The sequence below is a fragment of the Macrotis lagotis genome, chromosome 7 (genome assembly GCF_037893015.1).
Source record: "Macrotis lagotis isolate mMagLag1 chromosome 7, bilby.v1.9.chrom.fasta, whole genome shotgun sequence".
Taxonomy (NCBI): Eukaryota; Metazoa; Chordata; class Mammalia; order Peramelemorphia; family Peramelidae; genus Macrotis; species Macrotis lagotis.
The window spans coordinates 157,479,147-157,506,692 of NC_133664.1; the positions used below are offsets into that span (position 1 = coordinate 157,479,147).

Genomic DNA, 27,546 nt, shown 5'->3' on the forward strand with positions numbered 1-27,546 from the left:
TAAATCAGGCCTGAGATGCAAACTATATTTAGGTTGTATTTTTTGTACAATTATTTCTTAGAATTCTTGCAATAAATTATGTATTTTAGAAAATACCTGAGGAGTTTAATGTATTCAATTTAATACAAGAAATGAGAACACAAAGGCATTCTGCAGTACAAACAAAGGTATATTTTTGTTCCTTTTGAAATTATTATTATATTAGTATGAATTCCTTGACTGTTTAAAAATACTGTATTTTGTTTATTCCTTTATTGGTCCACAATAGGAGCAGTATGAACTTGTTCATCGAGCTATAGCCCAGTTGTTTGAAAAGCAGCTTCAACAATATGAAAAGTACACAGACTGGAAAATTTCTGATGTAGTGGTAAGTTATTGGGACTTTGAAATTTTCAGGAAATTTGTTTCTTACTAAAATATCTCTATTTTCAGTTATTCTTTTAAATATGAACTTCTTTTAAGAACTTTGATTTATGGCAATATTTCATTCACACAGTGGCAGCTGCTTACTGCTTCTTGGCTGTGTCTCTGTGATAGGTGTTCAGAGAAGGAAAATTAATTTATCTAAAAAAAAAACCCAAAACATAAATTTTGATGATATGGATTTCAGATAAATAGGAATAGAGATATACTGTATATATTTTTAGGCTTTTTCAATGTCCTTAATTTTTGTTCATTTTCTTCTTTTTTCTTTAAAAAGTATTTTTTAAGGATTTTTGCAAGGCAAATGGGGTTAAGTGGCTTGCCCAAGGCCACAAAGCTAGGTAATTATTAAGTGTTTGAGGTCTGATTTGAACCCAGGTACTCCTGACTCCAAGGCTCTATCCACTGCAACCACCTAGCCGACCCATTGCGCCACCTAGCCGCCCAAAAGTGTTATTTCTTTTTAAAATGTATTTATTTTAAACACTTTTCTTAGTATATTTTGAGTTCCAAATTTCCCTGCCCCCACTCACTGGAAAACAAACAGTATATCATATAAATGCGAAAACATACAAAACATTTAAAATATATTGCTCTTGAGGAGAGTGAGAAGATTGGTACTGGGAGAAATTCTGACAGTGTAAAAAAATTAAGAATTTGTTTTTAAAAAAAGAGGAGGCAATTTATATCTAAAATTTCATTGACACAGGGAATTGCAGAGAAGAACCATCCTTTATAAGTAGTATAGTATATATTATAAAGTATAATATACTATATATAGTGTAGTAGAGCACTTTCTCTGAAAAGAGTTATCTAGAGCACTATAAGATTTAGGGATTTGAGTCAAGTCTTCCTAGCTTTAGGGCCAATGCTATCCTTTTAGACCATATTCCCTTTCCTCCTACCTAGCCACAAACTAAAACTTAAAGATACATATTTAACTGCCTTGTCCAACAGAGAAGACAGCAGGTCACAATTTAAAATTTGGAGACCTGGGAGGATAAAATACCTCAAAACTCTAATTGAGAGTTTCCTGTATATTGTAAATCCAGGAAACACTTGCTTACCCTGCTGAGCAGCGAAGGGCATTATTGTTGGGTGGCATAAACTCATTTGCGGATCATTTAGAAAACAAGACATGATTATTAGCAGCATTGTTTCATAAAAATAAGAAATAGTGATGCATTCAATTTGTATCAGTGTATACCAATGAATAGAATGGCAAATTGCCTTCTGTGGGGAGTGGGGGGAGGGAAACAAGTTAGGGGAAAAATTGTAAAACTCAAAATAAATAAAATCTTTGGTAAACAAAAAAGAAATAGTGATGAATTTTAGACCAGACTAAGCCAGATCATCCACAAAGTATTACAGATGAAAATGGAAAAAGACAGGAAGTGAAGTGGAATAGATTCATATCATTTTATAAGTTTCTTCTCATCACTGATGACAATACAAGTTGTCTTGGAAATTGATTTTTAAGAGTTGTTTTTGTTTTTTTTAGTTTTTGGGAGACAATGGGGTTAAGTGGCTTGCCCAAGACCACACAGCTAGGTAATTATTGAGCGTCTGAGGCCGGATTTGAACTCAGGTACTCCTGACTCCAGGGCCAAGATATTTTAAAGAAGGAAAATTCCTTAATTTGTATGTATAATATGAATCCTGAAAATGCCTCAGCATCTGAAAAAAAACCTTACATATTCATATGTATATTTTCTCATTTATATATAATCCTTTTATAAGGATTATGATAAACAATGATTTATATCACCTAATTATTGAGGTTATCAATGAAAATATGGAAAAGGGAGTAGACTTTCACAGATACAAGATATCTTTATGGGGCAGCTAGGTGGCACAGTGGGTAGAGCACCAGCCCTGGAGTCAGGAGTACCTGAGTTCAAATCCGGCCTCAGACGCTCAATAATTACCTAGTCGTGTAGCCTTGGGCAAACCACTTAAGCCCATTGCCTTGCAAAAAACAAAACAAAAAAAAGATATCTTCATAGTCATAGAATTATTTAGAAATATATGATGGAGTCAAAATCCTGACAGAAATATAGTTATAAAAATGAATTCTTAATCTGAACAGAGATAAGATGGGGGAGGCATGACCAGTAATCAGTTCATCTGAAAAGAATCTGTGAGGTTTTGTTGACTGAAAATTCATTTTGAATCAATGGTATGACATCACAAGGCAAGTTAACAGTCTTGAGCTTCATTGAGAGAAATGAGGACTGTAATAGTCCTCTTGCACTTCGTTTTTGTCAGACTAAATACATATATGTATATATAATAGTGTATTCAATTGTTGATGCCACATTCTTGAAAAATATATAACTTGAGTAGTGTCCAAAGGAAGGACGCAAGATAGGCAAAAAGTTGAGTCTATTCCTTGTTAAGATTATTCAAAGAAACAAGTGATAACTATCTTAAGCATTTTGAAGGTCTGTCACATGGATAACAAATAAAAGAAGGAAAAAATACAAATGTTTTTATAACTGTTCACCATCAAGAACAGTGAAGCCACAACATCTGGAACTAATATCCATTTTCAGAGCCCTTGATGTGTTTCTTGATAAAGTGGAGAAAATGGGGAGGGGTGGTGGTGGTGGTGAATTAGATTAGGTATATGTTGCTATATAAGTACATACTAGATGTTACAAAATTAGTTTGAAAATGTACAGTAATTTATTTGTAAAGTATTTGGTAGAGGGAAAGACACCAATTGTATAAAATAATCATCATCATCATTGACAAAGGATCCTATTTGGCAATCTACATAATATTCTAAGGAGAAATTAACATGCATCAATAGTATTCATTTTAATATTGAATGAAATGGTTCTTTACAAGTAATATCTATGAAAGACCACTTCTTTACCATCACATATTTGACTGCAATAAAGAACACAAATCCCACTGTGAGTATTGAATTGATGAACAAAATGAAACCTTAATTTGTGTTACCAGTTACCTCTTTTCCCATACTAAAAATTATGTCTTAAAGATGTTAAAACAGGACCAGCAAATTACAGAGGATTTGCCTTCCTTAAATTGTAGTGAATTTAAGGAAATTTAAGGAAAATAATTATATTCTGGATAAAGAACAAATACAATGGAATCCTGAAGACAAAAAACCCATAAGTATACATAAGTTAAAATCCTCAAGATTGGAAACTTAATTGCCCCTTAATTGTCCCCATCTTAAACATTCTGGTGAATACAAACAAGCTTTACCAACTTGTGACTTAGGGTTCAGTTTGAAACTTTGCTTTCCTCCCACTCCCAAGCAGTTACTAAGTCTAAAAAACCTTTTCTATCCAGTAGACACCTTAGGAAGTGGTATACATTATCTACTAGCCACAAATAACAGAAGGAAGTGAATGAGGCAGAAAATGCTAGCAGCATATGAGAAGCTTGAAAAATGGAAATCTGATTAAGTTAAACCTCCCCTAGAGGACAGGGACCTGTAAACCTAGTACTGGGAATGTGATTGAGTTTGGGAGTTTTGTCCTATCATAAAGCATCTAGTTCCTTCCTTTGAGTTGGAGTTCACTACATTTTCTTTTTACTAACCTATTAAAAATAGAAAAACAAAGTAGTGTTAGCAAAATCAATTATCCTTCCAAATGTGCTGGGCAGACTTCCCTTCTGCTACCCTCATCATTTGGAGTATGTTCACTGTTGCTTTTGCTTTTATTAACTTATTAGAAAAATGTTTTCAAAAAAAAGGAGCTGCATTTGGAAATATACATTAAATTTGTATTTGTAATTACTCATCCCAATTTCCCTCACACTAATAAGTCATATTACCCCCATTTGGAAGAATTCTGCAAAAGCAGAATTATGTCTGTAGTGGTAATGAATGTAAAATGATGATGAGTGTAGAAAATGTGTAAGAACCTTTCCTTTTTCAAAGGTTGTCTTTTGTGGATTAATTTCTTAGCAGCTGAAATTCATTAACAGGTTAGTGCCAAAGTGAATGTGAATATCTTGTTTATCATTTAAGATTTACTGGAATTTAGATAATTGGTGTATATTTTTGGTGCTATAATTAGTGTTGGAATTATTTACTATTCTAAATGTAATTGACTTTCAGAGTCTTTTACTAAGACTGGTTTTATTATCTGAAATGATTAACTTATTTTGTTCAGTGTATTTGCAGCATCCAATAAGATTGAGATTAAATTAGAGAATAATTTTGGTTTTTTTTTTCCCCTTTTGACAGGATGAAATTAGTGCAGAAAAGATTGTCAGCTCTCTGAACCTTGAAAAACCAGATTCTCCCCCTCCGAAACCTCCACGTACCCGCAGGTATTATATTTTTCCTTTTGAAGTGGAGGCATTATTTCTTATGGTAGTATAATTGTTATACATTTTAACCAGAAAATATAAATATTTTATTATGGTTCTTATTATTCTACAACCTCTGTAGATTTTAATTTTAAGCTTAGACCACAAATATTCTGTGTTGTAATACCAATTTTCTCTGTTTTGGGGAAAGATGAGTGATACAACTCTAGAGAACTGATATTTTGTAATTATTTTCAAGAAGTCTAAAAATGAAAATGCAAGCACTTAGAATTGTTTCCTTTTTAATAGGGTTACTATTGTGTGCTATATGATGTGATAGTTAAGTGAGTTTGAAATTGGTTTAATACACAGAATTAGGGTACTCATTAATGGATCAGTTCCAGCCTGGAGAGAGAACTCTAGTAGAGCAGCTTGGAATTGTGTTTCTGACCCTGTGCTATTGGCCATTTTTAGTGGTGAATCTATCCAAGATGTTCTTATCAAATTATTTAAGCTGGGACATAGAGCTGGTATGCTGAAGTGGTTTATAGCAACAGTTATTTTCCACTCTTCTCTCTTTCCCTCTCTGGTGGCCAGAGTTTGCTGTTATTACCATTTTTCTTTTTGCTGATACTCATCATGAGCATTGTCATGAGGTGATCAATCTCCCATGAAACCCATGTTTTTTTCCCTTTGAACCCCAATTAAGACCAGTTCTTTATTGCATCTTCTCAAGAGCAACCCTTTCATATATAGAAAGAATACCAATATTGTTCTCTAACATGCCCATTAATCGGTTACTGCTCAGGGATCTATTATCAATATAAGTGCCTATTTTGTACCAAGCATTGGGAATACAAATAGGAAAAAGGATAAACCTATCTCCTGACAAGAATTTCCATTCTAGTGAAAGAGATGAAGACATGTCAAAATATATACAGCATAAACATAAAGTAAATACAAAAATACACACACACACACACACACATATATATGAAATAGTTAAATCCAAGGAAGTTTTTTGATCAGGAAAAGCAATTTGATGAGGAAAAAAGTAGGGAGAAATTCCTTTAGCTATGTATATAAAGGCATGGAGTTAGTTATATCTGGACAGGGTAATGGAGTGAAGGCCAATTTTTTTGGATTAGGGAACTGGAGAGGAGTGTAATGTCCACAAGAGGAAGCCACTGAAATTAATTTTGAGTAGGGGAGGGAGCCATGGTAAGTTCTATGCATAAGGGAAATGTTATGGTAGTAGTGTGTAGTTGGATTATCATGGTGAGAGACTTGAAGTAGGGAGGCATATCAAGAGGATATTGACATAATCTAGGCATTAGATGATGAGAAACTAGATTAAAGTGGTAGCTGTACGTAGAAGGGATCAGATGGTAATTTCTCTACAGAAATAGGTAAGTTTGAGAGACAGGAGTGAAAGGTAATGAGTTCAGTTTTAGACATGTTGAGTTTAAGATATTTTCAGATCACCCAGTTTTTGAAATACCTTGATAGCCTTGGCAGTTAGTAATGTCCTGACATAAAAGTATTGATTGGACTCAAGATGCAGAATGAGTCATATATATTTTAGACTTAAAAGTATGCAGTTTTGTTTTCCTTTTTTTTTTAATAAATGAGGTAGAGAAAATAGGTTTTGTTACTTTAAAAATTGGTGATATATCAAAACTAAAGATCAGGAAAGAGACCAGGGTGGGGGGTGGGGGGATGGATAAATAAGTCTTTGAGTGCCATCATAGGACTGATAGAGTCACAAGAGATGATTTGATTACCAGAGAGAGAGAGATTATAGCTAGAAGAGGAAAAAAAAGGAGAGGAGCTAAGATAGAGCATTGAGAATACCCACTATTTGGGGGTATGATTTGAGTGATGAGCTAGAAGAAAAGGCAGCTGATTTTTTTTTTTTTTTTTAGTTTTTTTGCAAGGCAGTGGGGTTAAGTGGCTTGCCCAGGGCCACATGGCTAGGTAATTATTAAGTGTCCAAGGCTGGATTGAGTTGAACTCAGGTACTTCTGACTCCAAGGCCAATGCTCTATCCACTGCGCCACCTAGCCACCCCAAAGGCAGCTGATTTTAAAAGGATTTTCATATGTTATTTTAACAAACGTCCACTTTATATGCTGACTGTATAGCTTATTCTACACATAATATGTAAATTCATGTTACGTTTCACAACTCTGAATTTACCACAATAGAATGGCAGGTACTCAGGTGACTTGGAAATGGCAAGGATCTAGAATTAAGAGTTATCTCTTTGGTCCAGTTTGGAGCTATTACCCTCTCTAAGTCTTCACCTAACTTAGCATTTTCATTATCCTCTACCTTACTGGTCTTGTATCTTTGGGTTTGCATTTTCATACCAGAGTAAGGTGCTCTACTTTAACTCCTGAAATGGTCCCATTTATGCTGGAATTTGACAGGTCTCAGAGTACAGCCCTTCTTCCCTACTGGCATTTGGCTTTGCATCACCTTGCAATCTTAGTACATGTGACAAAAGAAAAGTGCTCTCTATCTCTACTACCAGTGATTTCATGGTTTCCAAGCCCTGTACTTAGAGGCAGGCAGTGGTAGAATAGATGGAGTGCTAGACCTGGGGTCAGGAAGACCTACCTTCACATATGACCTTAAACACTTCACTGTTGTCTCAGTTTCCTCACAACTGCAAAACAGGGGTAATAGCCTGGATTTGATATGATAATCGAATGAGATAGTATTTCTAAAGTGCTTAATAATAGAGTGCCTGAGGCAGCTAGTACAGTAGGCCCAGCTGGCACAGTGGACAGAGCACTGGCCTTGGAGTTAAGGGGACAGGAGTTTGAATCTGGCCTCAGACAATCTAATTCATGTGCTTGTCAAGGTATCACCTCCCTGATTTCATGTTGTGTTCTTAAGAATGCCGGGTACTAAAGATTTTCACAGATGCAGATTTAGTGATATTAGTGTCCTTATCTCAATGATATAACTAGAAAGAAAAGAAAAAGGAGAAATATTGGAGAATGATATTGTTGAAAATTGTAGTGTTATAGAATTTTATAAGAACTGACAAATAATAATTATTCCTTAGGTGACAGTTTTCTATACCCAGTTGAGTATCTATTAATCCTTCTTTGAGTCAATTTTGATAGGTTCACTCACTCTCTCTCATCTTCCTCCTTTTTCTCTCTACTTTTTCTTTTATGTGAGAGAATTTATTCTATTCTGCCTCTTCCTTTCTCCCAGTATATTCCTCTTTTACCCCTTAATTTTATGTTTTTAGATATCATTACTTCTTATTCAACTCACACCTTTGCCCTTGGGTTAAATGTACTCTTCTTAACTGTGCTGATGAGAAAGTTCATGTGAGTTTATGTGAATATAAACAGTTCAGTATCATTAAATTCCTTATGATTTCACTTTTCTATTTACCTTTTTTTAAAATCTAAGGATGAGGGGTGGCTAGGTGGATAGGGGTGCCTAGGTAGATAGGGGTGCCTAGGTGGTGCAGTGGATAGAGCACCAGCTCTGGAGTCAGGAGTACCTGAGTTCAAGTCTGGCCTCAGACACTTAATAATTACCTAGCTGTGTGGTCTTGGGCAAGCCACTTGACTCAATTGCCTTGCAAAAAAACAAAAAAAATATCCAATTTTCTTTTCAACTCTGGTCTTTTCAATTAGAAAGGTTTTGAAAGTTCCCTATTTCAACTCAATTTTTGGGGGTAGTTGGTGTTTGATTTTAATCCAAACTTTTTGCATTCTGAAATCTCAAATTCCAAGCCCCACGATCCTTTAGTGTAGAAATTACTAAAATCTTGTGTTATCCTGACTATAATTCCATGATATTTCAGTTGTTTCTTTCTGGTTGCTTGCAGTATTTTCTCCTTGACCTCGGAGCTCTGGAATTTGGCTATAATATTTCTTGGAGTTTTCATTTTGGATTTCTTTCAGGAATAATTGGTGAATTCTTTCAATTTCACTTTTACCCTCTGGTTCTAGACTATCAGGGCAATTTTCTTTGATAATTTCTTGAATGTCGAGATCTAGGCTTTTTTTGTTGACCGTGGCTTTTAGGTAGTATGATAATTTAAAAAAAATATTTCTCCTGGATTATTTTCTCCAGGGAGAAGTTTACATTGTCTTTCACTTTTTTTCATTCTTTTGGTTTTGTTTTATTGGTTCTTGATTTCCCATAAAATTATTTGTTTCCATTAACTCTTTTTTTAGGTGTTTTTTTTTTTTTTGCAAGGCAAATGGAGTTAAGTGGTTTGCCCAAGGCCACACAGCTAGGTAATTAAGTGTCTGAGACTGGATTTGAACCCAGGTACTCCTGACTCCAGGGCCAGTGCTTTATACACTGCGCCAGCTAGCCGCCTCCCTGCTTCCATTAATTCTTTATTAAAAATAGATCTTTGGGTCCCTGTCCCAAGCTTCAGAGGTTTTGTGCAACTGTTTTCAGAGATAATTCTGGGGATTTGTAAGTTTTCAGGTCTTCCAAAGTTGTATTATCTAAGGAAAGGTGTACTTAATATTCTGGCCTGTGTTCTTGACAGTGAATAACCACAAGCATTCATTTTTGCCTTGGAACTGTAATGGGATTCCCACAAGCTTGGGTGTGCTAGTGCTCCTCCTTGAGTTGGGAATTGACATGATCAGATTTGATTGAACTTGAGGAAAATTATCTTAGTGACTCATTGAAGGATGAATTGAAGCAAGGAGAGACTTGAGGTAGATGTACCTATCAGTGGCTATTATATAATAATCCAGAGATACATGGGAGAAGTGGCAAAGATGAAATCAATAGGTCTTGGCAACAGCTTACATATGGGAGATGAGAAATAGTGAGGAATCCAGTAAAATACCTAGGTTTAGAGAGAAGTAAAGGAAGCCATGGAGGCTGGGAATATATAGATAAGGCTTTCTAGGCATTTAAGAAATATAGTAAGCAAGTTGAGGTGATGCCAGGAATCAAGTGATGAAGGTATTACAATGAGAATGAGATGGGGAAAGGGCGAAAAAAGGGGAGAGAGTAAGGGAGAAATATGTGGGAGGGGAAGGAAAGTGACAGAACGAAGCATTGGAAAGAGGACTTAACATTGGAGTCAATGGATCACATTTCACTTACGTGACTTGTATTTGAGGAATTTATTGTCATCTTTTTCCTCAGTTGTCTTGTCGAAGGAGATGCTAAAGAAGAAATATTACAACCTCCTGAGCCTCACCCTGTACCACCCATCTTGACACCTTCTCCTCCTTCAGCTTATCCAACAGTCACTACAGTATGGCAAGACAATGACCGATACCATCCAAAGCCTGTGTTGCATATAGTTTCTTCAGAGCAGCAGTCAACAGACCTTAATAAAAATTATAATAAATCAACAGAACCTCCAGGGAAGAATGAATCAGTAGTTGAACATATGGAGAAGAAACTGGAACGAAACTTGAGTTTTGAAATTAAAAAAGTTCCCCTACAGGAGGGACCAAAAAGTTTTGATGGAAATACAATCTTAAATAGAGGACATGCAATTAAGATTAAATCTGTTTCACCCTGTGCAACTGAGAAACTTTCAAAATTACAGGAGCCTGGTCTGAGTTCAGGCAATTTAACTGCAGATGTTTCTCAAAATTCTTGTGTGGACTGTGGTGTATCACCATCAAGCAAAGTCTCTGTAACTACACAAGAAGGAATACAGAAAAGTTTTGATACACCACCAAGACCAGATTGTTTGCCTCTTAAAGAAAAAGGACATGTTGTATGGCCATTACATGGTCCTGAAAACACACTGCCTATTCCTGATGAGTCTGAGAACAAAGCTTCAGATAACCAATGTCAAGCTACTAAAACTATTTCCCTAACACCACCAAGCCCCACGTTACAAGTAGAAACCAGTGGTTTTTTGGATCATGATAGTAATACACCTTTACTTAGAGCACCCCTCAGTTTTACTAACCCTCTTCACTCTGATGATTCTGACAGTGATGATGGGAACTGTGATGGAGCCATGCCTAAGAATGTGACAAATATTTCAACAGCAAGTGCTACAGTTTCTGCTGCCACTAGCACTGAAAACATTTCCACTAGAAAAGTATTACCAATGTCTATTGCTAGACATGATATACCGGTTACAATATGTTCAGGGACTGAAAAAGGTAGGTTTTATTCAACTTCACCCAATAGATCACAAAGTATATTGGAAAAATAATAGGCCTGTGAGTTTTTGAAATTACTTTTTCATAAATTTCTTAACCTAAATCACTAAATATTTTAGAACTTAGATTTGAGAAATAAATTTTGGTTGTTAAGACTTTTACACAATCACAAATAATGGTGGATAACAAAGTAATGAATATTTTATATATCATAGCCACATATTGTGGGGAAAGAATTGCAATTCAAAATGCTATCAAAACCTACTGCCTGAAATAAATTCAATGGCCATTTAATCTGTTTCTAATGAATATCCATTAATAATCTTTTTTATGTGGATGAATGACTTCTCAGATTCTTCTTTTACTGTTAGCTTAACAAATTTCACAATAAGAATATTATAAGCTAATACTAAACCGAGAAGCAGCATTTTCAACATCTTTGGGTTTTGTAACTAGATGAACTGAAGGATATGGTACATTTGTCTATTCTGCACACAGAGCTAGTAATGCTTGTCATTTGAAGCAGCCACTTATAAAGGGTAATTTTACAGTGACCATATTGATCATAGACTAGAATAGAGCTGTCCCTCTAAAATGAAATTTATTTTAGAAAAACAGGAATATTCTACTAATTCTTAGCCTAAAAACAAGGTTCTTTCCAAGTAAAATTTGGGGATCCTATATTCATTGGATTAATATAGTTATCTTCCTATAATGTACCTGATACATACACACAAATATAATAGATATATAACTTATATTTGCCAATTTGCTTCACAAAGCATTTGTCTTTTTGGTGACTTCTCCCTTCATTAAAATGTTTGCAGAAAAGTAGTAATTTGTTCTAGGGTTTTTAAAATACTCCCACCCCTGTTTTAGTGTAATAAATGGTAATGGAGATAGTGGTTACTATTACTGTTACCTGGAAGTAACCACTGTCTCCATTACCAACAGTAATTTATAGATAACTTTATTATTGTCCATATTTTACAGTAACTGAGCATTGCTACACATATATGAAAACCTATATGGATGTCATAACAGTGTGTTTTTTGCAAGTTCTATATAAGGGATAATTTTTTTTTTCTTTTATGTTACCAGGCACACAGAAATTGTGTGTATGCTATATTTGTATATACAAGTTTGAAAAACTTTGGAAAATAAAAGCTTGTTAAAACATACATGTATATAGACACAAACAACAGTTTAAATGGCACCTTGATTTTCCAAAATATTTATCTTCTCTATGTAGAATTCTGGATGGTATTTTCTAAGTAGGAGGTTTGGGTACAGTGAGGTTGGCCTAGTTGTCTGGATTTACAGTTGTGTCTTAAGTGAAAATTTTGTTTTTGTGGAAATTCTTGTGCTATTAACCAGTTAATGACAGTTGTCATGCTATCATTTCATCTTTTAAATGCTTTCCTCCTCATCTACTAAAACTTGAAAAATAATTAACAAATTTGTCCACATAATGTGTTTATTTCAGGCTGGGTAGGAAAATGTATGAAAGAATTTAAGGAATGGATTGTCTTTGAATGAGTGTTATTCCAAAAGAATGAATTGAATTCACATGTTTCTTAAACCTTATTCCTTTTTTTTCCTGACCAGTGTTTTTCTAAAACCAGTTTTACCAGTTTTTATTTTTACTCTTGTAAAATGAGCTAAAAAAGCTTGACAACTGCCAACATTATTTACTGTCTCGGATGAGCCAATGATAGAAAAATAGTGTTTCCTCTCACAAACTTTGTCTATATCTTATCAGTTGACAGAGTGTCAGAGTGTCCACTTGCTAGCCATTTGATCCACAGACAAATCACTTAGTCTCTTTTTTCTGATCTATAAAATGGAGATGATAATAGCATTGCTTGGTTACACAGCCTGATGCTGGCCCCTCTAATCCTGTTTATCTTGCAAGTATAACTATTTGATCACAGAGGCAATTAGAATTTTAGATCTAAAGCAAGAAGGAACACCAAAAGCCATTATTCCAGTGCCCTAAGATTTTACAGGTGAAGTTGAAAGTGAGAAGATAAATAATGTAAGAGGCAGGATTTGGACCTAAATCTTATGACTTCATCTGATCTTCCAGATGTATTTGGATGATTCAATGTAAATCAGAAATGCAGCCCACAAAAATTACATTTTAATATATTTTTATTGTATAGTTTTTGAAATATGCAGCCTTAGAAGTTCTAATATATTTGAGTTTGACAAAAGTCAGTCCAAAAAACTCCTAATGATGAACCTGTCCTTGTATTTTCTGTCTTTAGAATTAAGATTTTAGAATAAGAAGAGGAACTTAATTTCTTTCTAAAATAAAGTATATATTCTAAAATATCATGTATATTTATATAGGGAGGTTAAGTCCAGGAGGAATGAATCTCCACTTCAATGGCTCATTGGTATCTCCTAATGAGCTGCTTGGGGATGTGTTTTTATGCATATTGGCCAGTCAGGGCTGATCCAATGCAAAATGAAATAAAGAAAACTTTATTTCTCTTCAGCTTCTCATTTTCTTAACCTTGTCCTTTTGGTCTTGGTTTTTTTGGGGGGGCAGCTCTTCACTCCTACCAATTTCATGGGGGGAAATGATTAGTTAAATTCACACTAAGGTATAAATGACTGATAAATTTTGTTACCCTACAGATGACTTGCAATTTAACTAGTTATTTAAAAAAAAATTGGGCTTAAGTGAGAGTATGAAATTTTAATTGTAGAATTATAAGGGAAACTTTCTAATATCCCCTGAAATTCCAGCAAATAATTTAAGTTAGCATGTTGTGGAATCCTTTAGATCTTGTCTATGTGACAGTTTGAGGTAGAGTTGTTTTCTTAAAACATACATTTGTAGGAGTAATTAGATGGTGCAGTGGATAGAGCACCAGCCCTGGAGACAGAAGGACCTGAATTCAAATCTGGTCTCAGACACTTAATAATTAGCTATGTGACCTTGGGCAAGTCACTTAACCATATTGCCTTGGGAAAAAACAAACCAAAAAAACCCCATGCATTTTTAGTTACGGTTCCTCAGATTGGATGGTAGAAAAAAAGTATTAAGCTATAAATCAAGTTTGCTGTTTTTGTAATTTTTACTTTGAAAAGCTATTAAGTTGATGTTGCAATATTTTAAATGAATATAAGAAAGTTTTCACTATGTTAAATGACATTTAATGTAATTCTTAATCATGTGTATTTAATTTAGATGTTGATGTTAGTGAAGATTCGCCTCCCCCACTACCTGAAAGAACTCCTGAATCTTTTGTATTAGCAAGTGATCATAGTGAGTTTCTTACTGTTACAATTTTAATAATATATCTTAAGTGACATATTTCATCAAACTCTGAATTTTAAAGACTTTAAAAAACTGATTTTAAAATTATTTTTTAATTGCAAATTTTAGACTAAAACTTTTTGTTAAATTTAACTGGTACAGCTATGAAACAAGATAATAGACATCGGGCTTTTTCATTTATAAAATTGAAGTTGCCAGAACGAAGGTAGATTAAAAATTCAATATAATTTTTTTTATCTGGTGTGCCTGATGATTTTATATTTAACTAAATCAGGCTTTTCACTTTGAAAGATGCAATAACTGTTTCAGTGAATGCCAACTACTTCTTTATCTTAAAGACAACAGAAATTTCAGAATTGGCAAATTTATTATGAGAACATAATAAAACTGTCATTAAACTTTTTTAAGTCCTAATTATGTTAGGGTGTTTTTTTTAGGAAGTTTTTTTTTAATTCCAGGGTTCTTTGGACCTATAAAAGAATTGGTTCTACAGTATAACTGCATATTTATATTGACTTCCTTAAAGAATGTACTAATTGTTTTTCACCAGTATTTCTAATATTTTTGATATTTTATTGAGGAGATGCAGTTCACTTGACTAGTACCTGCAGTGCTTACAAGAAAATATTTCATTCTAAATTTGTTCTGTTTTACCAGCTCTACGTTTATAGTTTAGGGAATTAATTTTGTTTATAAAAGCTTTTATTGAGAAGTTCTTATGATATATACATACATAGGATATTGGAAATTGTTTAAACTGTTGACACCTTAAATGGTCTGTTTTCATATATATTATTTAGATTTTGATCATAAGAATCCATTTTTCTCAGACACACCTGTAAGATCTGCTGAGTGGAATGAACTTCATACCCAAGAGCAGTCCGAACAAAAGAAATCTGAAGTAAGAATTTCATTTTGGGAGTGGAAGAATCAGCTTAGGAAGTTTTGCCCTTCTGATTATATTTTAATACATGATTTTAGGCATTGCTTAAATATAGATCTACAGATTATAATTTAAAAATTTTCATCACTGGCATTATATTTTAAACAAGATTCACATACAAAAGAAATTTTCAGATGAAAAGAATTTAGGTAACAAATCATGGCATTTGACCTTTCACATAGACTTGTACTTTTAATAGAAATTAGATTTGATGGTTATAAGTTGTGAATAATTATTAAATACTAAACATAATGTTTCAGAATGAATATTGAGAGCAAGTATAGGTAAGAGAATCAGGAAGCTGGAAGAGTGAACTTTATTTGGTTTCATCCAGTTTTTTTGGCCTACCCAGTGAGGTTTCTATTTTTAGGAGAGTGATATTTTGTGTGTGTGTGTGTGTGTGTGTGTGTGTGTGTGTGTTTAAAAGATAGTACTGTCTATACTACCTCTTCTTCCCCTGTGCCTTATCTGGACTTTTAATCTAGAAAATGTAGCCAAAGCCCTGGTTCTAGGATATTGGTAGCTAATTGCTTTGTGCTTTTGGGGTGGTGGGGGGGGAGGAATGATACAGCCTTTCCATATCCTGTTTGGAAAAGGGAAATGTAAATTCTGTCACTCATGCATAAAATATGCAAAATAGCAGCATGTCCTGTTTCATGATTTTTGTTTCATTTCCATTGGAAAATCTATTGTTCTATTATCACATGCCAAAATTCAACATTGATAACTAAGAAAGTTTTGAAGATGTATACAGATGACTTGCCCTTATTTTTCTGTTATTATTTTTCTGTATAAAAATAGTTTCCAAATAATTTTTAACAGGTCTTGATATCTACTGAGAATAAAACATTTGGTAAGTGATTAATCTTTCTTTCCATTTTGAATTCTACACTGAATAATAAAATGATGAAGAATTCCATTTTTTAGACCTTTGAGTTATATTTTGCTATCTACTTCAGTGGAGACATGATTTCATCACTGCATTTTCAGTCCACCCAGGTCATCTTATTTAGTGCAACTCTTGTTCATATCCTGTATATCTTTCAGGAGATCTCTGTACTGGGATACTGGGCTCTCTTTCTATTGTTTGTGATGAATTGTTTTTATATGCTGCAATTTTTTTGTGGCATTCCTATGACTTTTAGTAATTGCTGCCAGACCAGATTATTGAACTAGGTATAAGATTAGGAAATTCTTGGAATATTTTCCTCTAAAATATGCATTGAAACTGGATTTGGTTTCCTTTTGGTAGGATAATCAAAACATGTAATTAAGTCAGTCATAGATTATACATATATAATTTCACTGTCCAGTCAAAATTGATTATTATACTGTAATCGTTTTAATTTGATATTACAAGCTTAATAACAATTTTTAAATTAAAATTATGCATTGTAACACAATGTAACACAAAGCTATAATTAACCTTTTTATGGTGATAAGTCTACATAATTAACATATATCCTTTTAGGTATAAAAGCTAGCATGCCAGTCCATTACTAATTTCTAAAAGGTAAAATTGTACTATCTAGGCATATTCTGCCTAGTCAAAGAGCAGTATAGAAATCCTACACTGTGATAGATTGAGGAACAAATTTGGAATATATTTGCCAAAGATCTTTTGCATCAAGTATAATTCCACAGGGACAGCTAGGTGGTGAAGTGGATAGAGCACCAACCCTGGAGTCAGGGGGACCTGAGTTTAGATCTGGCCTCAGACACATAATACTGACCTTAGGCAAGTCATTTAACCCTGTTGCCTTGCAAAAATTTTTAAAAAGTATAATTCCACAGTACAGTAATCACCTATTATCCCACGTACTCATCTTCTCTTCCCAGATACCTTATAGTTGACTATATAAGTACCTATCCTTAACTAGAACCAGAATTAACTCTGAAAGAATAATATGATCTCCCACAATATTAATTCTGTAACATTTATTTATCAAACACCAATCTCAACACAAAATCTAGGAAGTCAAAACAAGCTATTTCTAGGTTATAGTTTTCATTTAACTCTACCTATTTAATTGTTTTAAGTGGTGTGAACTATTGTGTTAAAATTACAGAATGTTTCAATTATTTAAAGAAAAAGTTTGGCATAGTGGATAGAGAGTGGAAACCAGGGAGTTCTGGTTCAGGTGCCTCTGGCACATACTGACTATGTCAGTTAAGGTTAAGGCAAGTCATTTAACCTTAAGACTTAAAAATTGGAAATAAGGTGCTGATTTTGATAATTGGGAGTCATTTGAGAGTTCGCTCTACCAATGAAATCACAGGTCCAGGACTTATTCTTCATGCCCAGGGTCACATGTAGTAAGGAATAAATTGAAATATAAACCATGTGTTTAGACTTGACTTCACCACTCTGTTTATTTCCCCAAAAAAGTGGTTTAAACATTCCAGCTATAAAAAATAAAACTTGCTAAACTTAGCTATTTTATTTGCCCCATGTTGCTATGTTTGTACCGTAATTTTATCCCAGTCCCCACTGTAAGAAAAAATTCAAAAATGAAAATCTATACTATATAATTTAATGGCTTTTTTGTTTTTGTTTTGTTTTTGCAAGGCAATGGGGTCAAGTGACTTGCCTATGGTCACACAGCTAGGTAATTATTAAGTATCTGAGGCTGGACTTGAACTCAGGTTCTCCTGACTCCAAGGTTGGTGCTGTATCCACTGCACCACCTAGCAGCCCTTAATCATTTAATGTTTGCATGACCTTCAGAAATTCATCTTGAGTGTTATTCAAGGTATACTTGTACTTCCCTGGTTTTTCAACAGTATGCTTTATTATGCATTAAAGCTCTAAATTCACAATGTTACAGATTATTATAGTTAATAAATTTTTTTTTTAGATCATCCTCGAGAGTGTGTTCAGATTGAGATTAATTCAGAGTGTCTACTCCCTACTTTAAGTAATAAAGAGCATATTTCAGAAAGTCCAGCGGAAGCCACAGATATTGGTAATAATTCCATTAGACAATATGCTATTGTTGCCTGCCACTGGTTACTGCTCTCCCCAAATTTATAACTAAGCAGCAGATGGTTATATTAGAAAGAACATAAGACCAAACTCCCCTATAGTTGTTTGATTTACCACTTAAGGTAAATGAAACCTTTTTTATAGTTATATAAAGCATTAACTATAAAAACAAAAAAGTTTGATTTACCTTAAGTTGAACAAGGAGTAAAAATAAATGAAAAGTATGCACATATACAAATAATATATATATATATACATATATACACACACATACTGAGATATATATATATATATATATATATATATATATATATATATATATATATTTATTTCTAAAAATTTGTGATGGAAAACACCATCCACATCCAGAGAAAGAACTCTGAATTTTGAATGCAGATCAAAACATTTTATTTTCACTTTAAAAAATTTGTTTTTAGTTTTTTCTTTCGTGGTTTTTTTCTTTTGTTCTGATTCTTTCACAGCATGACTAAAATGAAATTTGTATTTGTGACTGTGCATATATAACCTTTATTGGATTATTTATTAACTTGAGAGGGGGAGAGAAGCAAGGGAGAAAATTTAAAACGAATGTTAAAAATTATCTTAATACTTTTCCAGTTGTATATAAAGATTTTTTTTTTTAAAAAGGGAAGTATACTTAAATGAATATACCACATGTTAAAAGTGCCATTAAATGGGTTTTCCATTTTGGAGCAGTGTCAAATTATAAACTCTGAAAGATGATTCTATTTATGCTTTTGACTAGGTTTTGGTAATCGTTGTGGAAAACCCAAAGGACCGAGAGATCCACCATCAGAATGGACATGATGCAAGGGGACAAAGGACACATGAAATTATACTGGAAAATTCAAGTGCCACTGAAAACCAGATTTATAGTATTTCACTTCCCCCCCAAAAATAGAAAAATGTTTGGGTTATTGTGAGTCTGGGGTTGGTTGCAGAGAGAGCAGTGTAGATTGTTACATTCAAAGGATACACTTTTTATACATCCATTTTAAATTTAAAAGTTCACAGCAGTGGATTCTGGTATTACATTCTAATTTTTGGGGGGTTCTGGGACCATCTATTCTGCCTTATTGTACACTTAGGAAAAAGTATTACATATGGTTTATTTTGTAACTTCAAGTATTATTGCCTTAATGTCTCTTAACCCTGTTACACGCTGCTTGTAGACATATGTTAATACAGTAATACTTTTATGAGAAATTGAGTTTATGGACTACTCTTTTGCTAATGTTTTATCATGTATGCATTATTTTGTATATGTACAGGGCAAGTAGGTATATAATTTGATAAAAATTGCAATCATAAGATATTAACAGAAGATGTAAGAAATCTCTGCATGATCTAAATCTTTGTCTACCTTATTTGTAAATTATTTGCCCTGATGTTTTAGAAAATAGTTTCTGATTTTTAAAATTGCTGGTTACATGCTTGCCAGCATTACAGGTTAGCAGAGATAAAAGATTGTAATAATACATTTTGTAAATTGTAAGCAAAAGGTTATTTTTATATTATATACTGTTTGTCAATCCTAATTTGTCCTGGTTTTCATCTAGTTATAGAGGTTCAGTAAGTGCCTTGGAACAATATTGAATTCTCTTAGCTCATGTGTGTTACTTTAATATTTAGTTCAATTGGGATTAAAAGACTATCAAAATGTCTGTGTTTTAGGATATTTCACCTGCCAGTAAAAACCAAAACCAATTCTACAAATTCTGTCTCTGTTGATTATCATTTTAGATTTCTTAGGAATCTTGTATCTTTTTATAGGAATTTCATTTGTGTGGCCGCCCCCCCTTCTGGTATAAAGTCCTGTTTTAACTGCATTTTCTATGTATCCTTCATATCATAGGGACTGATTGAAATACGTCCAAAATTGAGGCAGGAGCTAAAAATCAGGTATGATTATGGTCAGAAGATTTCTCTTGATTTATAAAAGACTTTTTAAACATTCCCTTATCTATCAGTTAGATTGGAGAGCTAATGACTTTTCAAATCAATTATCCTTCCATACTTAAACTGGATCTTTTTTGTTTGTTTACTCAGGGATTTTTGTATTGAATATATTAATATATTCAATAATATCTCTCTCTCCAGTCAAACTTACCAGGGGATGATAACAAGTATTTATATAAGTAAATACAAGGTAATTATGAAGAGGGAGGACACTCAGTAATTGTGGGAATTCAGTGCAACCTTCATGTACAAAATGGTAATGCAATTAAATTTTAAAGGAGGCAGAGGAAAGAAAGTGCTTTATTGTCAAGGAGTCTCCAGTGCAAAAACATGAAGATAATGGAGATGAAATACTACAAATGATGCACAAACAATGCCAGTTTGACTGGACCGGAGTTCAGAAAGAGACTTTTCAGCTTCATATGTCTTTCCGAGATTTCAAACTACCAGCAAGCAAGATAGCTGAGGAGCTTATACTCTAATGAGGGGAGACAACACTTAGAGGGTAGCTGAAAGGCAAAGGAACAAGTTAATTATAAGCCTTAGTATGTTAAAAAACCTTCTGGACAGTTATGGGTTTCAAGGAGAAAACAGGGTAATGCCCTTTTCATTTCTATAAAATTTTCTCTCTTCAACTTCTGGTTAGTATTGACAAATTATGTAAGGCCTATTGCTATTGTTATTTGATGTGCTGTTGCTTTTACCACAAAATTTTGTTTGGAAGGAACCTTAAGTATTTAACAATTTTTTTTTTAAAACATTAAGGCTCAGCCAACCATGTAGTCACTCAGTGACAATGGAAGAAACAGACTGAGTTGACAGGTGATTAAATTTTTAGTTTTGGTTAAACCATGGATTTTGGATTGGAGACAACAGCCTAAGTGAGCATGTATTTTCATCAAAAATGTGTACACAGTCTCTCACATGTTTTGCTTTTGTTAAGAGGATGGAATAAAATAGGAATAAAAATTGGTAATAGATGAAATTATTAGCATATATATGTATATAAATTTTTAAAAATAGTTATATTAATATTTTGTCATAAATGAAAATTTTAAAGTAATAAAATCCACATATTTATTTATATTTTAGTATTCACTATAGGGATCTTTAATTCCTGTTGCTGAGAAGTTTCAGGAAATTTGTCTTTTCATAACAAATGTTTCCTCCAGTTCCTTACAACGTTAAGAATTTTGTGTATCAAAAATTCAGTTTTGTTAAAATGACATATAACAAGAATATTTACTCTTTAAAAAATAGGTCCAAGTTAATTTTCAGTTTCTTTTTGAATTTTTGGTTTTTGTTTGTAAGTTTTGGCAAACAAAATGATGCAAAAGAAAGACAACCTCAGGAGTCATTCTTTGCAATATACTGAATAATGTATAGATGTAAAAAGTATATCTAGTTTTTAAATATGAGTTATGTCTTGTTCTGTTTGCTTTAACATGTATGTATGCATAAAATGGGAAATTACACAAAATTAACAATCTTTAGTTAATTAAAACAGTATTTGGATTGTTCTATATGATCAGCCTAAGGAAAAAGACCTCTCATTATTCAGAAAGACAGCTGACAGCTAAGTAACATCATCATTGTAGAGTTTATGTCCTGCTGGGCACTGTACTAAGTGTTCATTTGATCCTCACACCAGGGATGTAGGTGCTATTACTGTTCATATTGTACAGATGAAAAAACCAAGGCATAGGGGTTAAGTGACTTGCCCAGGGTCACATAGGTAGGAAATATCGGAGGTCATATGTGAACTGGGGTCTTCGTGACTCCAGGCCTAGTGCTCTCTCCAGTGTGCTACCTAGCAATCTGGTTTTATTCAATTATACTTATTTCACAACCCTTCCCACTGCATTTAAGCCAAACAGGTTTATTCTGTCCAAATATATTCTATATTTAACTTTCATATCTATGCTAACCTTTCTTTGTAACCTCCTAGCTCTTCCTCTTCAAGTCTTGCTTAAATATAAGGGGGCATCACTTTCTTGATACACTTGCATGTATGTAATATGTAATATTTGCCTGCATTAATCACATCCCCTGTTTGATTATAAGCTTCAGGAGGAAATAGTATCCTAGAGAGAGAAAAGAAACCTCAGAAGTCATCCATTCCAGTTCTTATTTTACAGATTTAAATGATATACCCGAAGTTATATTGGGAGTACAAAGATTTGAACTTTGGTTCCTTAACCCCATGTTGCTTTCAAGTCAGAGAACATATTCTATCATACATTTTTTTCTGTATATATTCAAGCAAGTAACTTAAGGTATGAATGGAGATAAATTGGTTCCAAAGGACTATTAGCATGCATGTGTGTGTGTGTGTATGTGTGTATGTATATATATATATATATATATATATATATATACATATATGTATGTATGTATATAAACCCTGATTTTAAGCATACTTCATTTCTTTTTCCTGTTTAAGCAATAATACAATATACAACTATCCAAGATAATCAAATGCTTTAACCAATTCAATGTTTCTGATTTTACAACACGCTTTTATCTTTTTTTATTTAAAATTTTTTTTTCACACTTCTGTCTTAAGAACACTTGTTTTTTTGTTTTAATTTTGTAGATATCTCCCCCCATCCACTTAAAAACAAAAGAGAGTGTGGTGAGTAGAAAAGAGAGTTTAATGAAAGGTTATCAGAATTTGGACAAATGAGATCACTTTCAGCTTGATTGGTCATTGAAGGCTTCATTGAATCCTGAAGTCCTTTCACTAACTCGAAAGCGGTGGCTTGAGTTGGACCTTCAAAGAAAAAGTCTTTTGGTTTTGTTTAGTTTTTGCAAGGCAGTCTCAGTCTAAATGTCTGAGGTTGGATTTGAACTCCAGGGCCAGTGCTCCATCCCCTGTGCTACGTAGCTGCCCTGAAAGAAATTTAAACACAAAAAGGAAGAGGTTCTTTTCCATTTTGGGGCTAAGGCAGAGAGAAATGAGAGAAGATGAAAGGACAGAAGTATTCTAGTCTGGCTGGAAAAGACTGCTAACCTCGAAGAGTTTACCTTCTGTTTGTTACACATGAATGGGGAGTCAATGAAGGTTTATGAACAGAAGAATAGCATGAAGAATCAGTTCCTGGGTTGAAGGAAGGTAAAGCTAGGAAGGGAGATGAACTTGAGGATTAAGACTAGCCTTAAGGACCTGAACATGTTGATTGGTTGATACATTTGTGAGATGTTTTAGAAAAAGAATTGGTAAGGCTTGAAATCTGTATGTAGTAGGTATATAGAGATTTGAAAACAACTTGTTTTCTAAGAGGAAAATGGATATGAGTTTAAAAATACTCAATTTGAATTTTCAACAAAGAGTGAACCAGAAGATGAGGGAAGAAATCCAATGACAGAACCAATGCTCATATACTTAAGGAGCAGGAAAAGGTTAAGGGAGTAGAGAAAGGATAACCAGAGGGAGAATGAAAACTAGGACTGTCATGGAAACACATCAAGAAAGTTACAGTGTGGTATTCAACAATTGAATGGTTTGAGATCTGCAATACTAGAAAAACCAAACGTGGATTAAATCAGGTTGAATAAGTAAGGGATTTGGACTAGATTATATCCAAGATCTCCTTTGTTAAAGGCCTTCTTTGTGCAAGTCATTTCCTGGCACTGGGGATAGAAAACATGAAAACCTTTTCAGAGAATACAATTGAACTTTGGTTCAATATATAGATTAGTATTAGATAATTTGAAAAGGGATAATCAGGAAAGACTTCACAGACAAGTTGCCTCTGAAAGTAGTGATAGGGAGGAAGGGTGTTCCAGGCTTGGGGCATATGAAGAGAAGAAATATAGAATATGAGGTTCACCTAGTAGCACTGGATTGCAGAGGACATGAAACAATAATGAAATAAGATAAATTAACTGTAGAGGGCATTAAGTGTTAGATAAGGCAGAACCTACTTTAAATGATTCAAAGAACTTCATGGTATGTTTGTGTCAGTGCCAACTGATTATTTTTCTGATTTAGTTTCAGTTTCTAGTGTTTTTGCATCCTATCCCAAATCAAAGGAAATTTCCCCCACTAACACATTACAAAAATTTCTGCCTTAGATGTCCAGCTAGAATTAAATGGAGTACTCTTTATTAGGCCTGAAATCATGGATAACAAACTTCTATTATATTCCCCTTTTAATGGTGTTTCAGTAGTCATTAGGAAAATGAGCATTCTATTTCTGTGATCACATCTCATTCCATTCAGCTTCTTACTATGCTCAGAAGATTCTGAAGTAACAAATTATGTCCTATTTTACCAATTAGTGCATTAGAACCTCTTTTAAGAAAAAAATGCAAGAAAGCCATCTATGTTGGCTTATTACTGCTAAAATCATTTGATCAGATACTGACATCACCTTGAAATGTAGACCCATAGGTTTTCCTCTCTCCAACCTTCCCGAGTCCTTAGTTGTAAATAATACCATATAATAAATTTAATTTGTATTTGTAAGTTTTGTGTTTTGTCTTTTTTTCTTCTGTCATGAGTTGTATTTTATTACCACCATTGTCTTTATTATTATTGTAATTGTCATTGAGTTGTAATTTATTACCCCCTTCAAAAAAATTTAAGAAGATATTTGCTAATTAAAAGTAGAAGGCAAAATGATATTTGTGTGTGTGTGTCTGTGTGTGTATGTATGTTTTTTAGGTTTTTTGCAAGGCAAATGGGTTAAGTGGCTGTATGTATGTTTTTAAGGAAAATCCTATGGATCTAGAAAATCATAAAATAACAATTTATATTATAAAACATGTAATAAAGCAATATAGTCATTTTTTTGAGCAAAGGAATGACAAGGTTAGAGCTTTTATTTTTTGGTAGCTACATAAAGGCTAAGTTGGGAAAGGAGACTAGAAGCAAAGAAATAGGAAACTATTACAGCTATCCATGGAAAAAACTATGAAAGCCTAAACTACCATGGTAACCTTATCAGTAGATAGAAATCCATGTTTATGAGAGATTGGGATAAAATTCCAATCAGTTACCACATATTATTCGAAGTTAAAATTGTCTTGTGCTTTTTCTTGATTGTTGTGTTTATATCTATGACAAATGGCAAATTTTCTACTCTGCTCTAAGGGGGTCTTCTCATATATTGTTGGAAGTCCTTTCTCCATATCTATTCTCCCCCACCCCCTCCAATTGCATTCATTTAAGCTAGTTAGATTATTGAAGTCCTTTGCCTTTTGAAATATTTTGTTCCAAGTTGTCTGCTCTTGCCGGAGTAGTTTGCTAAAATCTCACAATATCAACTTGTGGTTACTTAGTACTTTCTGGCTGCTTGTAGTATTTTTTTTTTCCTGGATCAGTGAGCTCTGGATTTCTGATAAATTCCTAGGGATTTTCATCTCACAACTTCTTTCAGTAAGTGGGGCTGAATTTCTTCCCCTCATACCCATAATTTCTACTTTTCCTTCTGTTTCTGTCATGATTGGAAAGATTTATGATTTCTTGAAATATATTTATGCTTGATTTTGGTCATAATTTTCAGGTTGTTGCATCATTCTGAAATTATTACTTTTACATTTGTTTTCTAGGCCAGTTTTTCTTATGAAATACTTGCATTTTCTTCTATTTTTTCAGACTTTTGACTGAGCCTTGATGTCACATGAAGTTTTTACTGGTCAATTTTGATTTTCAAGGAATTTTTTAAAAAAGTATCTCATATCTATCTTTACTAGATTCTTCTGGGGTTTTTTGCCTTTTTTTTTTTTTTTTGGCTTCTCTGTTTTTCCCCTGCTACTGTCATTTGGTTCTTAAATTATTTTTAAGCTCTTGTACTTGTGTCCAACCTGCATCTTCCTTTGAGGCTTGCTTGTGATTTTTGGAGACTACTCTCTTTGTGTTTTGATTTTTCCTGTTGCAGTAATAGTTCTTTATAGGGGGGGGGGGATTTTTTTGTTTCCTTGTTTATTTGCTTATTCTTGTACTTCTTGGCTTTGGAGACATCTTGGAAGTATTTTTGGCCTTAAGGTCTGTCCTCTTTTGTTCTGCTGCTCACACAACTCCAGCTTGGGGATTGCAAATTTTCCCTGCTCCCAAAGTGATGTGATATGGGGGTAGGTCTGCTCACTGCCCTCCTGGTCTGATTTCTTTTAAGTTTCTGATCTTGCTTTACTTGTCAGAATTGTCCATTTATTCTTGATTGGAAGGTTAAAGAGACTGTTGCTGGACTCAGTCACTACTAATCCCCTGGGACAGGCTGCAAGTTCAAAGCAAATAAACTTACAGTTTCTTTTTAGTTTGAGCTGCTGCACACTGCCCTGTAATCAGCACCACAGAGCTACTTCCAGTGCTTGGTACTTTATTCAGGATACTACTACAACTGCTCTCTGTCCTGGATCTATAAACTGAAAGTGGGTAGGGGACAAGAGAGCTGCCAGATGTAGCCAGATGTAGCTAGTGCTAGAATACAGGGATCCCTTTCTGGTCTGGTACCTTTTTTCATTCCATGTTTAGTTTGGGGATGATGTTGTTCTTGCTCTTTTTTGAGAATAAGAGACAAATGAATAGACCATCTTCTCTATTACAATGACTTGGGGACTTTATTCTCTGGAAGTTTAGTGTTGGTTTGACCAGAAATAGAGAACTATGGAAGAGAGATGAATTGGGGAAAATAAAATGATTTCCATTTCAGATATGTTTGAGATTCTGAAGGGGACATTGCGCAGGTTGCTTACAGCATGCAAGGATATGAAGAATCAGAGAATACACAGAATTGGAATTGGGACAAACTTGAGGTTCTTAGTGATGAGAAACTGTTAAAAGTTCATGAGAAAAGTATAGAGACAAAAATGAGCCCAGTCCCAGGACTTTGAATGATATTCCTGGATTAGAGGATAGGAGATAGATTATAGTTCAACAAGGGAGACTGAGGTCTGGTAAATCAGTTAAAAGATAAAGTAGTCTTAGATGAGCCAAAAGGAGATAGTATCTGATAGTGCAGCTGAGACCACTGGTAACCTTTGATAAGAGCAAATAATCAGGCCAAAAGTCAGAAGTTATAGAGGCAGCAAATGTAGACTGTTTAGAAAAGACTCTAGCATGGAAAAATAAAAATAAAGCACGATTATTAGAGCAAGAAACAGGGCTAAATGAAGATTTTTTTGTAGAAGGCAGAGAAGCCACCAAACAGAATGCTCCTGGGATGGGAAGGGAAAAGGTCAAAAGTGTAAGAAGAGTTGCAAAAAAAAGCTCATCTTTTGACTTAGGCAAAATATAAGATAACAGATGAACAGATAGGGGAAGTCAACAAATCTAATTTTTACTCAAAATAAGGCATCTGGTCAATTTAGCTGATGTTCCAGGTATTGTATTTTAGGAAATGGGAATACAAAGACAAAAAAGAAATATATCCCATCTCACAAGGCAAATTGAGTAACTGAGGAACTATCTCACACCTGTTAGGGAATGGCTAGCCAAGTTATGGTATGTGAATGTGATTGGGTTGTAATATATGATTGTGATGGAGTATGT

At 33.8% G+C, this 27,546-nt stretch overlaps 1 protein-coding gene across 5 annotated transcripts in view; it reads left to right on the top strand.

Annotated features, from left to right (window-relative positions):
- Nucleotides 1-27,248, top strand: part of PTPN12 (protein tyrosine phosphatase non-receptor type 12) — a 94,136-nt gene extending 66,888 nt beyond the window's left edge. Inside the window, exons 10-18 of one of the 5 annotated variants that reach the window (XM_074194011.1) lie at nt 90-167; nt 269-367; nt 4,652-4,737; nt 9,868-10,850; nt 14,053-14,130; nt 14,973-15,043; nt 15,908-15,938; nt 17,944-18,051; nt 18,838-27,248. In XM_074194011.1, the coding sequence (XP_074050112.1) occupies nt 90-167; nt 269-367; nt 4,652-4,737; nt 9,868-10,850; nt 14,053-14,130; nt 14,973-15,043; nt 15,908-15,938; nt 17,944-18,051; nt 18,838-18,899 (1,596 nt within the window). In that variant the 3' untranslated portion in view covers nt 18,900-27,248. Of the gene's footprint in view, nt 1-89; nt 168-268; nt 368-4,651; nt 4,738-9,867; nt 10,851-14,052; nt 14,131-14,942; nt 15,044-15,907; nt 15,939-17,943; nt 18,052-18,837 lie in introns of all 5 variants that reach the window. The other 4 variants (XM_074194007.1, XM_074194009.1, XM_074194008.1 and 1 more) reach the window with 4 other exon arrangements.
- The last annotated feature ends 298 nt before the right edge of the window (nt 27,249-27,546 follow it).